Source organism: Bos mutus, chromosome 19 (assembly GCF_027580195.1).
Source record: "Bos mutus isolate GX-2022 chromosome 19, NWIPB_WYAK_1.1, whole genome shotgun sequence".
NCBI lineage: Eukaryota > Metazoa > Chordata > Mammalia > Artiodactyla > Bovidae > Bos > Bos mutus.
Genome location: NC_091635.1, coordinates 46,654,723 through 46,668,100, shown reverse-complemented (window position 1 = coordinate 46,668,100; position 13,378 = coordinate 46,654,723). Strand labels below are relative to the sequence as shown.

General features: G+C 56.7%; 1 protein-coding gene across 1 annotated transcript in view; it reads right to left on the bottom strand.

Moving 5' to 3' along the window:
• Window positions 1-5,194: 5,194 nt before the first annotated feature.
• Window positions 5,195-13,378, bottom strand: part of TMEM132E (transmembrane protein 132E) — a 62,427-nt gene continuing 54,243 nt past the window's right edge. The window contains exons 6-9 of the mRNA XM_070390449.1: window positions 12,431-12,636; window positions 10,296-10,581; window positions 9,242-9,433; window positions 5,195-8,306 (exon numbers count right to left, since the gene is read on the bottom strand). Coding sequence (XP_070246550.1) covers window positions 7,251-8,306; window positions 9,242-9,433; window positions 10,296-10,581; window positions 12,431-12,636 — 1,740 coding nt within the window. The 3' untranslated portion in view covers window positions 5,195-7,250. The remainder of the gene's footprint in view (window positions 8,307-9,241; window positions 9,434-10,295; window positions 10,582-12,430; window positions 12,637-13,378) is intronic.

Below are 13,378 nucleotides of genomic sequence, written 5' to 3'. Positions count from 1 at the left end.
GCTCAGCTGCTGGCTTCACTAAAGAATGGAAGCATGGGGGTCCACTCTCAGGACACTGCTCACTTTACCTTCGCTTCCAGTCAACTCTCCTAACTGGCAGGACCCCTCCTAATGGGAGAAGCCACAGGAAGCAACCCCAGAAACCCTGCCCCAGGACAAATCGTAGGAGGTCTGTTGGGAGCTGTTGCAATGAAGGAGAAGGAAAGTCACTCTAGAACTGTAGAAGGTTGAGAGGGAGAGGGTACCTCCATGAAGCCCAAACCGAGCTGGGTGGGGGGCTGCCTGACTGTGCACAGGAAGATGGCAGCAGACCTGGGGCTCAAGTCCTTTTGGCCTCAATCTTCTGGGGTCCCCACAGCAGCCTGCCCCATGGGACAGGGGCCTGAAGACCCCTCTGTGCCCCAGGGAGGGGCTGGCAGGCACCGTGAGTCCTGTGTTTGAATCCACTTGACAGATGGGTTCACAGTTGGGCTCCAGACAAGGGCACAGAGGGTCAGTCCAGGGACAGACCTCAGTCAGAATCTAGTCCAGACCCTTCATCTCGCAGCAGAGGGCCAGAGACTCACGCAAAGTCACCCTGCAAGTGGTGGGGCACTCAGGAGACTGGGACCCAAGCAGCTCAGCAGCACAGGGCTTCTCCAGGGTCACCCGTGGGAGGGTCCCTTCCTCACCTCCCCTGCCCACGCCTCTCAGCCAGGCCCCTGCAGACCCCATCCCCCAGCTACCAGAGTAAATCCAGCCCACCTCCTCATCCCCAAATGTCTGTTTCTGACTTCCCAGCCATCTGGTAGACCCCTCCTAATGTCTTCCCTCAATGCCGCCTACAGCCTTGTCCAGGCTGCGTTTTTGGGAAATAAAATTTCCCAGCTTCCACGTGCACTTCACTTCTGCTCTGTGGGCTAAGTGTATGTGTAGGTTACTTTGTGCTTATTTGCACGTGTTCCTATATTTTGCCGAATGCTTGATGGCATTTCTTCAAGTGTCAGTCTCTCCTCTCAGACTAGGAGCTGTTACAGCACGGGCCCTGTTCCTTTTCCATCAGATGGGGATCTCCTGTGGAACAGACTCTGGGGCCCTTCCATCAGACTGAGAGCTCCCTGTGGGCAGGGGACTGACAACTGGAATGCTTAAGCTCTGTCTTAGCCCCAAGACTCGCTGCCTTTCTGGCACACACAGGGAAGCTCCATCCCAAGCTCCCCCCAGGCTCCATCCCTATGGACCCCTCGCCCACAATCCGGCAAATCCCAAACCTACAGAAGCAACTGCCAGCGGCAGCATCAAGCAGAGGATGGCAGAGACAGCAAAGCTCAGAGAGCCGCTGAGGACATCAAAGCTGTTACCCCCACTCCTGCCCGTAGCATCTCTCTAAGAGGGTGGAGGGAGAAGGTGCGAACTGGCAGGGCTGGTTGGTGCTCCAGGCTTCACACCTCCAGATCTGAGGACCATCACAACGGAAGGCACTGGAGGGACCATCTGGCTCTGGATTCTAGTTGAGGTCCTGGCTTGTCCCAGACATGGGCGGTGCCAGACTCATGGCCACATGACCAGTCAATAGCAGAGAGACAACTCCCACCAAACTACTGGACTCCTGGCCTTGTGCTCTTGACACACTGCATCAGAATGATTCTCTGAGCTCCTGGTCCCCACAGAGGGGGGCAGCATGGGGCTGAGGAAAGATGGGAAGCTTGAACCAGTGTAACCTAGGTTTGAATCTTCCTGCTGCTATTTGTTTGCTGTGTGGCGTGAGACAAGTCATAGAACTTCTGGGCCTCAGTTTTGTCATCTATAAAATGGACATAATGATACCACCTACCTTACTTGGTTATTGTGTAGAGTCAATGGAATGATGACTATAAAGTGGTTAGCATGGAGCTCCAATAATTTGGCCGCCTGATTCAAAAAGCTGACTCATTAGAAAAGACCCTAATGCTGGGAAAGGCAGGAGGAGAAAGGGATGACAGAGGACGAGATGGCATCACAGACTCAATGGACATGGGTGTGAGCAAACTCCAGGGACAGTGAAGGAGAGGGAAGTCTGGAGTCCTGCAGTCCATGGGGTTGCCAAGAGTTGGATAAGGATGAGCAACTGAACAACAAAATCAACAACAACAAAGAATGGAGTAAGCTCTCAGGAAATGTTAGTGATCGCTATTTAATCCTTTTGCTTCCTCTGTGCTTGGCACGCCAATGGATCCATGACAAGGGCTTAATAAATATCCACTGTGCTACCATGCCCAGGGTGGGAACATAAGGGTTGGCCTCAACTTCCCAATGTCTCTTACTTACTCTCCGCAGGCTGAAGGGACTGCCAGTTCCCCAAGGGAAAGGGCAGTACAACTCACACCCACTTCCTTGTCTGTGGGACCCGCTCTCCTAACAAGCCCAGCTCACCATCTTGCTTGGGAAAGCCCCGCTGGCTCTCTGCTCCTAGGGTGACCAAGAGAGGGTTGGATGGCGGTCTGTTGTGATGGTCAGCTGAGGGTGGAGCTCCTAGTAGAGGAGGGAGCGAGTCCCCTCTAACAATGGGAGAGGAACCATAGTGTTCAGCGTGTTCCATCTGCCCCTCAACAGTATCCACAGTCTATGCCTTAAATGGGAGTCCCACAGCCTTGCTCCCATCACATGCCGTCACTTCAGTCGTGTCTGACTCTTTGTGACCCCATGGACTGTAGCCCACCAGGCTCCTCTGTCAATGGGATTCTCCGGGCAAAGAATACTGGAGTGGGTTGCCATTTCCTTTTCCCAACCCAGAAGGGGATCTTCCCAACCCAGGGAACTGCACCCCCGTTTCTTACGTCTCCTGCATTGACTGGCGGATGCTTTACCACTGGCACCACCTGCTTCCATCACCGAGCACATCAAATCCTTACAAGACCCTCCACCCTCCACCTTTTGGAGGCCCTTTCCACCTCCAAAACTCTCCAGCGTCACCTCTCCTTCAATTGTTAATATCATCAGTTGCTTCAGGTTGTAGCAGAAAGGCAGCAGGTTTGTAGCTGCCTGCCAACCTACTTCTAAGCTGGAGGTCTTGGGCAAGTTACTTGCCCTCTCTGTGTGCCTCTCACCTCCCCTAGAAAATAGGAGTTAATAGTTCCTATCTCCCTGGACTTTTGCTTAATACAGGCGTTGAGCCCCTGCGGAAAGATCAGTGGATATTGTCTGGTATATAGTGGCAGCTTCCATGTTTGCACAGCTGGAGAAACGAGGGCCCAGAGCTGGTCACGTTCTGGCTGAAGGTCGCACAGCAAATGCACTGTCAGACCCCAGGGGTCCTTCTCACTTGTCTGAGGGTTTCATCCGTTTAAATGAGAATTTCCTTTTCTGGCCCCTATGTTGTATTTCCCATGCTCTCAGTTTGGCTCCAAGTCTCTCCCCCTTCTCTTAAGGGGGGCATAGTACCCGGCACACAGTAGGTGCTTGTTAATATTTAGTGAAGACAGGCTTGGAGGTGCGTCCCAGTGTGCAGGGTGTGACAGGGAGCACTGACGGGTGGGGGAGCGGGGAGAGCTCAGCATTTCTTTCTGCACCCTGACTCTGCCCTCACGCGCCGCCGGCTGTTGGCTGCCTGAGAAATCTCATTTGGCCACTAAGCTGATTCATGGGCCGGGTTCCCCGCTGCTCCCTGAGCAGCTCTCTTGTCAATAACTGTTCTTTACAAGCTCCCTTGATTCGTTTTTGGGGTTGAAGACAAATTTTTAAAGCAGAGTTCAGCGCCCAGGCCATTCCAGAGGGGCTGTTAACTTAATGTCCTGCCTCGTTCCCTCCAAGCTTCCTGCCTCTTGATTCCTATGTGGGTCAGGACTCGCCATTTCCAGCAATTGCTTCTCTGGGTCCTTGCCTTAGAACAGGGAGGTGAAGAATGAAGAGAAAGGAACCCAAATGACAAGCCAGGGTGGCAGGCAGGGCTCGGGCTCTGCTGCTAGGGTGGCTGTGTGACTGTTGGCCGAGCGCTCCCTGTCTCTGGGTCCCCGTTTCCCTGTTTGTGAAAGCATGGATTCTGATAAACACCATGACATCGCTCCTGCGGTCGTCCCTGGAGCAGCCGGTACTCTGAGGCTCCTTTGGGAAGGAGATCTCGGTGTCAGTAGCATCTCATGGCTCATCCCTTCATCCTCACGTGGGGTGATGCAGCTGGCAAATTCTGCAGTGAATGCCATGGTGTCCACTGGCTCTCTGCTGCCCCTGCCTTTCTGCTGTAGCCTCCTCCTAAATGGTCCCCTTGCCCCTCCAACCCTTCCTTCCTTCACCCAGTGAGAGGGAAATGACCTGAACCTCAAGCCTAAGCCTGATTCCCCAGTCCATTTTGAACCTGTTGGCCTCCGCTCCTTGGCATATATGTTTTGTGTGTTTCTCCATCACCAGAGACCCATGGTCCAGGCACAGGGAAAGCACGTACAGAGACAAGGCAGCAAAAAAAAAACAAAAAAAACAATGCCCCTGGGGTGTCGAATATGCAGCCTCTGGGCCCCCACACCCACTGTTCTCCCTTCCAGGAATGCCCTTGGCCTTGTTCTCAACAAACTAAGTTTGAGTATGTCTGCCCCTCCCTTCTTTGCATCCCGCCAACCCAGGGCAAAGCTCTATCATCAATCATCCCAGGCGACTGTGGTCAGATGACATGTTCATCGTCCCTGTGGGGCTGAGGCTCCTTGGGGACAAGCCCACGCTTTTGCCTCCTCTCTCCCTGGCAGGGCCCAGCACACAGTAGGAGCTTGATGTGTTAAATAAACGAATTGGACCCTCATTCCAGATTCCACACCAGCACCTTCCATGCAGACACACCCCAGCTGACATGTTCCTCCTTCCTTGACACACACCTATGTCCTTCTTGTTTCTCCCTGAAACTGTGCGTGGATAAGTGGTGAAGTGGCAGAGTGGATGGGGATTAATGGAAATAAAAATGGGAAGCCATTGAAATGGAAAGCCATTCATAGCTTGCATCTGAACTTTAGTTACCAAATATTTGTTGAGCACTTGCCAATCCTGGGCACCATGGGTGAAAGAAACTGACAGACAGCCCCCTCCCCGCTCCTCTAGGACCCTCTAGGAGGCCACCATCAAGGCATATTGGAACAGCAGGTACCTGGTGTCCTGGACATTCCAGGAGCGCCCTCATGCCAAGCCCACCTATGGGTCTGCCCTACATGGCTTTCTGGCAGCTCCCGGCTTCCCTGCCGCTGAGCCACACCTGTTCTTTGTTGCCAGCACATCTGGGGCAGAGCTAGCCTTCTTTCAGGCTCATATATTACCTGAACACGAAGACCTGAATGTTGCAATCTCCGTTTACTGAACACCTCTGCTTGCCAGGATCTGTGCCCGCAGCTTTGTCTGCTGCTGGGCACCGTGCACAGCACTTTACAGACATGATCTCATCCAATCCTCATCCCAACCCCAAGGCTGCCCCTGTCGGTTGAGCAGAGGATCCTGGCTGGCAGTCTTCCTTTGGTCGTGGGCAACAGCCGTTTGGGGCAGTTGCAAACACAGCGCTCGTCTTGCCCCTGATCCCTTCTGGGACAGATGCAACCAGCTGGAGCCACCTGTTCAGGGTGCTGAAGGCTGGCCAGGGCGCCTTGGCTGGGCTCTTGCTCCCCCCAGGCTTCTGGTGGTCCCCAGGGCTGCGGCCTGCACTGGAGAGAGGTCTCACAGGGCCAAGGGAGGCCGTGAGTAGCTGCGGAGGGGCTCACCCAGCAGACATTGCTCTCTCCCATGTGGTTTTCTGACCCAGAGACCCCCAGATTGTCCCCATCAATCCCTGGAGAAGAGAGGCTTCCCTGGGAGAAGTTGATGGTGACAAGGAGGGTCACCCTCTGAAAGGTGGACTGAAGGCAGAGGAGGAAGCTGGTGTGAGCTCTGCTGTGCACACAGCCCTCTCACCTCTCTCCTTATTTTTCTGTCCCCCCTACCCCTCTCCTAGAGGAGGCATCTCTTTATAAGGGCACACTTCTGGGTCTAAGAGTCCTCCATCCCCGTGTGGACATCCCTCCAGCATCAGAGGATTTAAAGGGACCCGGATGTTGGAGAAGGAGGCGCAGAACCCCAGGCGGCTCAACCTGTTTCCATCTCACGTCATTTAGCGTGATCTCCGTGTGTGTGTGTGTACACGTGCGCGTGTGCACGCACCTGCAGGGCAAGGAAGGGACACAGAGCCAGCCACCACGTGCTGTCTGTTCTCCGGGAGCTGTTGCCCCACCCCCAGTCTTGTTGCCTCCGTTTATTTAAGAAAAATCTGACACAGTGGCAGGTAGAACCCCAGAGAAGGGCGGCCGTGGGATGGGGTCAGGGAGCCGCGGTTCCCTTTGCCTTGCTCATCCCACAGTCCTTCCCAGCAGATGCCTGGTGCCCTCGCCCCCTCTCACGGGACGCTGCCCGGTGGGGGAGGCGGTGGCCACCCCTACAGAGAGGAAGGAGGGGGTGGGCGGAGCGGGAGTGGGGGCTAAGGCGTGGTGTTGATCTTGCTGAGGGGTGGGCGGGAGGCACCCAGGGCTCCTGGGCGCCCAGACCACAGTGCTCTGGGGTGGACCCAGGACTCCTCCCCCTGAGGGCCTGCCCACAGCCCTTGGGGGCAGAGGATGGAGTCCTGAGATCTCAGAGAGGGGTCTGGCTTGACCCCAGACTTCTCTATAGAGTCAGCTCCCAGATCCTAGGAAGGGACTTGATGGGGAGTGGGGGCACCCGGAAGCCAGCAGATGCTACAAACATTCCCTGCCTCCCACCACCCCCAATGTTTTGTCCACAGCAAGATCCTCGGCAGGGCAGGCAGCCGCTGCCTCCCAACCCTGCAGGACAGAAATCCCTGAATAGTGGTTTGAGAAAAGTCTTTGTGCAGCTTGTAACACAAGGCTCCCCCCAGAACCCCTCCCCCTGAATGGGGGAAGCAGGAGACATGGGGGGAGGCGGGGCCCTCTCGGCCCAAACTTGACTTCCGTGCCCCACCTTGGGGCAGGGGGGGTTGTCTAAGATGGGAGGAGGGTTGGAAAGGGGAGAAGGAGGGCTGGGATCGCTTTCCTCTTAGCCAGCTCCAGGAGGAAGGCGCCTCCACCTTTGGGGGCAGAGGAGGGGTAGGGGGAAGCGGGGAAGAACCACCGTGAGGCGGGGGCGGCCTTCCCCACCCCGGAGGAGCAAAGCTGCAGGGGCCGGACTATAAAATCCACTCGCTCGCTCCGGCCCACATCACATGTGAGCAGGGTCCCGGCTGTGAATCACAGAGCCCACCCTGCCCTGGTCGGGCTGGGGGAATCGGGACGGCACCTCTACGCAATCTCTTTGATTCTGCGCATGTAATTGTGCAGGTCAGGGGGCGGGGCGGGCCGCGTGGTGCCGGTCACATCCGGGCAGCCCCATCCCAGGTCCTCTTCGTCTTCCTCGTCCTCTTCGCCGGCGGGCACCGAGTCATAGGCCAGCTCCTCCGAGGGCAGCGTGGTGAAGGTGGTGAACTTGACCCGCTTGCGCTTGGAGGTGGGCGAGCTGGCGGGGTCCTCGGCCTGGTCCCGGGCCGAGCCGCCGGAGGAGCCGTCGCCCCGCCCGTGCACCTGACTTTGGACGCTGGTCTGCGAGCTGCCGCTGCTGTGGTGGTCACCGTGGCAGCAGGCGGGCACGGTCTCCATCGGGTTGCTGGCGGGCGGCGACAGCTCCCCCTGCACCCGCAGCGGCTGCCCGTTGCCCAGAAACACCCAGTGGTGAGAGTGGTCCATGCTGGTCTGGCCCTCGGGCGGGATGCGCTTGTGCCGGTAGCGCAGCACGAAGACAATGCAGTTGATGAGGAAGACAAGGATGGCCAGGCAGAAGACGCCCAGCAGCGCGTACATGCCGATCTCCAGGTCCGTCAGCCCCCGGGGCATCTGCAGGAAGCCGGTGGGCAGCGGCAGGAAGTCTTCCGTGGGTGGCACAGCCGGGCTGGCAGTGTCAGGGCCCGCGGCCTCGGGTCGGGGTCCCGCCGTGCCCGGCGGGCCAGCTCCCCGGGCCTCGTCCTCGCCCCCGCCGGGCCCTGGCTGGCTGGGGCCCGGGTAGTCGTAGGTGGGGTCCTCCTCGTCCCGCCCAAAGTGCACCCGCAGGCCCACGCGGGTCGTGGCCAGCACACTCTTGCGCTTGGTCTTCTGGCAGCTCTCGGCGATGGTGAGCTCTGCGCGGAGCAGCTCCCCGGCTCCCTCGGCTTCGGCCACCACCAGCGGAAAGGCCCGGTCCTGGGTCACCGTGGCCACGCGCTCGTCCAGACTGCTCACCAGCAGCCCGTAGTCCCGGGGGCTGTAGAGGGAGAGTGGGGCCGTGGTGCCATCGCTGTAGGAGAGCCAGAGGCTCAGGAGGGCTTCCTGGAGGTGGAGGAGCAGGAGAGGACGGGAGTCAGAGAACTCTTAGGGCTGGCTTCCCTGCTGAATCTTGAGCTCCCTGCTATTCCCAATGCTGGAACAGAGCCTGGTGGGTGACCAGTGCTGGGAACCATTATTTGCATGGGAGTTCTCCTTTGGAGGTGGTGGAGAGGGCACACAGAATAGACTCGTACCTCCCCGAGAGTATCCTCGCCCATTTCACCCTTCTCCCCTGGATGAGTTGATGGTAAATCCCACCTTGGGTCTAACTCCAATCCTCCTTCCTGCTCTAGGAGCCACACCCCACCCCCTGCCTGACTTTGGGATCACCCCCAGCAGACACATGGACATCGAGAACACAACATACTCAGCCTCAGCCTTGTCTTCTGTGTGTGACACCTCCTGAGAACTAACCTCCTGACCTCCTTGTGGATGGAGACGCAGGGCCCAGAGATAAGCCACTGGCCTGGGGTCACAAAGCAAGTTGAAGCTGAGAACTCCTGAGTCCTGACTTCTGGCTTGGTGCTCAATACCCACCTTTGCCCTCCCTGTGTCCCCACATGTAACTTTTCACCTTAGACCATGGCCAGTGTCCTGATATATCTGTGGGGAGGGGCAGCTGTAGTTGATTGGTGGGGGGCCATCCAGAGATGGGTGAGGGTAATTCCTGGGGGTGGAGGAAAAGTTAACGGGCCTTCTGAGAATCCAGGAGGGAACCCTCTGCTGGAATGCCTTGTGGTGGCAGATGCAGGAAGCGAGACCTTGGCCAGACTCCTATGCAGCTGGCAGGGTGATGGGGTGGGACAGGCTTGCTGGGCATGAAGAGTAAACGGACCTTCCATTATCAGAGCCCCAATCTGGGGGGACCTGCAGCCAGAGCCTGCAGGTTCTCCTTCCACACTCCAAGCCCCAGGCTGGCCAGTTGGGCATCTGGTTACCTGCTTGAGGAAGCTGAGGGTCTGCTGGGCGGCAGCGGTGGCCAGGATGGTGTGGCTGCTCCCAGGGCTGGGTCTCAGGGAGAGGGCGAGGCTGGCCACCACCTGGGCCTGCAGCTGTGTGATGCTGACCTTCTCCTCCGTCACTGTCAGCAGCGTCTCCCCGAGCACGGACTCCGTCAGGGGGGACACCACCTGCAGCAGAGTGGGGTGAGAGTGGGTGAGAGCCAAGAAAGCAGGACGGCCCCCCCAGATCCCCAACCAGGGAGGAATCCACAACCAGGAGGGTCCAGAGGCAAAGTGAGGGTCAAGGGCTCACAGGAGCACAGACGAGAGGGGTAGGTTGAGTTTTAAAGAAAACAACAGTCCTCCCCCCAACCCCCACATTGGTAAATAGCAATTGGTGGTCAGCCTCGATGTCAGGGAGACAGAAGGGAGTGGTGGGGACTGGGGCAAAAGGGAGAATTCCTGCATATGTCAAAAAGGCATCAGTACTGACTCTGGCTGATGAATGCCAGGTCAGAATGCAGACCCAGTGTGGCCAGATTCATACTTTCTAAAATCAGAAATTTACATTAAAAAAAAAAAAAAGGGAAACCTCCCAATTTTTAAATGGTGGATCCATTGGTTTTTAAACCAAATATGTCTACAAGCATATTTCAGCCCATGAGTCACTATTTATAATCCTTTAGGTGGATGATATCTGCCCAGGCACCCAGTTATCAAGGAGGAAGGTCAAAGTTGAGTTCCTAGATCTCCACAATTCCCTTTCCTGGCCTCTGGGTTGGCTGAGCCCTCCCCCCGCCCCACCCCCTCCTCACCCCCATCTACTCTCAGGGACCACACCGAGCCATGCGAGGTTGATGAGCCTGGGAGAGAGAACCTTCGCCAAGGTGAAGTTGACCTTGACCTTTGATGATGGAATTTCCAGCAAAAGGGCAGGTGGGGAAGCAAATGTGTTTCGGGGGCTGTCTGGAGTTACTCCCTGAAGCTGAGGCCCCAGAAATCCTGTCTTGGGGATGTCGGTATCATGGTGCACTCCCTACCACATGCATACCTTGAAGGGAGTGGTGCCCGGCTCCAGCCCAGCCAGCGTGCTGCTGTCTACCATGCGTGCCACTCGGGGGTCACCCACCCGCATGAAGTCGCTGACCAGGTCGGTGACCTCCACCAGCCAGTCCGGGCCCAGCATGGTGACCACCTGGTCGGTGCCCTCCGATGACGTCGTGTGGAACTGGGTGAAGACCTGCAGGGTGGCATGCTGGTACTGCAAGGTGCAGCCGCGACTTGCGCTCTGCGGCCGCTCCTCCTCCTCGTCCTCATCCTCGCTCTCCCGGGCTGACCTGGGTGGGAGAAGCCGGAGATCAGGGCTCCCCACCTTGGCTTGGACCTGCACAGGTCCCACTCTCTCCGTTGCCCTGCCGGCCCCTCCCCGGCTCCCGTGGGTAGAAGCCTGGGCTCAGCCCTTCTGTCTCTGCCAAGCTTGAAGCCCAGAGTCTCAGGCTTTGCTATCCCAGATGGGTAGCTTCTTGACCCTCCCCATCCACCCCAGGTCCCTCTCCACCCCTGCTTGGCTGAATCCACACCTGTGACTAGCTGGCATCAAATATCAGCAAATGCTGCCTCTTTCTCAGCACTAAGCACGTGCTGGGGCCTGGGCTCAGCTCTAAATTGGAGCAAAGGCGATCCTTGCTCGAGTGCCAGCGGGCTTAGCTGCCTCCTGTCCTACAGCTGTGTGGCAGGCAGAATTTGGATGTTTAGTTGATGAGATTTCCAAGTCGCCACTTGGGAGGTGTGTCCTGGCTTCCTGTGACTGCTCACAGCGAAATGCAAGAGGAGAGGGATAAATGGAGGGAGGAACTGGCAAGCAAAAGGGAACCCAGACTTGACAATTGGGGAAATTCTCAAACTCTCCAGATTGCCAAAAAATGTGAAAATCAGGAGGTTCACCCAGGAAAGCAGGCTTTGGAGAGAGAGGAGGGTGTGGCTAGTGCTTCACAAGGATCAAACCACTGGAAAATTCATTCACATAGAGGGTTCTTTATGTTAACTAATTTAAGCCTCACAGCAGTCCTCTGAGTTAAGTGTTAATGTGCCCATTTCAGAGATGAGGAAACTGAGGCACAGTAGCCTCAGGTTGCCCAGTTAGCAAATGGCAGAGTCAGGATTTCAATCCAGGCCATCTGGCTTCAGAATTCTGGTTAATTCTGACAACAAATGAGAGTCTGGCATGCTAACTAGTTATGAGACCCAGGTGGCCAGTGTTCAAACTTTGTAGGGTTAGGGTCCTCACTACTCAAAGCAGCTTCAGCATCACCCAGGAGCTGGCCTGAAATGCAGGCTTACAAGCCCTGTCCCAGGTTCACAGAATCAGAATCTGCATTTTAACAGCATCCTCAGGTAATTCATGTGCAAGTTTGAGAGGCTCTGGTCTACACCCCCTTGCTTTTCCAAATCTCTGCAGAATTGAGCTGAGCCCAACTCTCACTGTGCCACCTGCTTCTCTCCCCAGCCCCACCCCTCCCGCTCAGCTGCCTGCCATTCTGCCTCTCTTCTCTTCTCTGCTGGCTTGTCTCTCCAGCAGCAATGAGTGGGTGAGTGAGCATGCTGAGTACCCATGAACCTGCCCCACAGATGGGCACACGTCCAGGTGTGTGAGCCTGGATCCCAGTGAGGGGGCCTAGTGTAAGTCACTGTGTACCTGGCTGACATACTCACAAGTGTGTCCCTATTGTGCCCAGGCTGGGGCACGCATGTACAGTTGTGGGTATGCCTGTGGTGGTGTTTCTACTCCATTCTGTCTTCTCCTTGACTGCTACTGGGCCAACTCCTTTTTCACTTATCCTTTAAAACATAGCTCCAGAGTCACCTCTTCCAGGAAGCCTGCTTTGATTTCTCCTGGAGGAAGAGGTGGCTTTCTCCTTTGTGCCATTTGATTCTCTGCACTCGGGGCTTCCCCCATCCACTGCTCAGCAGCATATATATGACGGCTTCCCTGATGGACCCAGAGCTTGGCTGGGTCAGGCTCTGGCCACACTGACCCCATCCCCGCCTCAGAGCCTGGCACACAGTAGCTGCTCCATAAAAGTTTGTTGATTGCATAACCGACCTGCAGACTGTGTACACCTAGGATCATAACACACACATGCAGACGAGTCTCCCCAACATCCGTGGTGTGTGGTGGGGCTGTACCTTCGGTCGGGAAGGATAGGAACCCTCCAGCCCTTAACTTGGCTGAGGCGGGCATCCGAGAGCTCGATGTGCAGGGGCAGCTTGGGCACCCAGACGGTCATTTCCAGGGGGGCGTTGAGGACGTCGTAGCGAAAGGTGACCCTGGCGTTCATGGATCCGCGGGATTCCTTTCCGCTAACAAACACATAGTCACAGCTACTGGATACCTGGGGGGTGGGGGGTGGGGAGAGAGCTTGGTTGGCCTATTTTGCCCTACAGGTCATCCTAGGGGCAGAGCAGGGGAAGGACTTCAGTCTAACCAGGAAAGTCAGCCAGAAGCCCATTGGATAGAGAAAGTGCTAGTCACAAGAGGCTGAAGGGGCGGGACTGGGAAGGAAAAGGCTCCTAATTTAGCTCCTCTGGGAAGAAGTGAAGTGAAGTCGATCAGTCTTGTCCAACTCTTTGCGACCCCATGGACTGTAGCCCACCAGGCTCCTCCATCCATGGAATTTTCCAGGCAAGAGTACTGGAGTGGGTTGCCATTTCCTTCTCCTCTGGGAGGAGGTGTCAGCTTTCCTTGTCTCCAGAGATCATCTCTTAGTGGCTCCTGTGGGAGGTTTTTTGCTCCCTGGCAAGAAGTCAATGTGCCATTCCTTTGAAAGGGGCTGCTTCTGATGTGCCAGGCCACACCGAGGGCAAGTCTGCAGGCTGAGGGTCCCCTGCACTGGCTCCCCTCCCCAGCATGACCGCCTGGGCTCTGGAGTAGGTGTCTGATGGCAGAGGAGTGGCCTGTCCTGAGCAGGACACTGGGGTGTGACTGGGTGGGGAGGAGGTCATGGAGGAGAGGGTGGCGGAGGGGCAGGCCAACGGCTCCTCCAAGGTGCCTCTGGCCCCAAGGTTCCGGGCAGATGGGCCAGCTGGTTAATTTCAGGAGGGGGCTGTTCCAGCCAGAGGTGGAGGTGAGGGAAA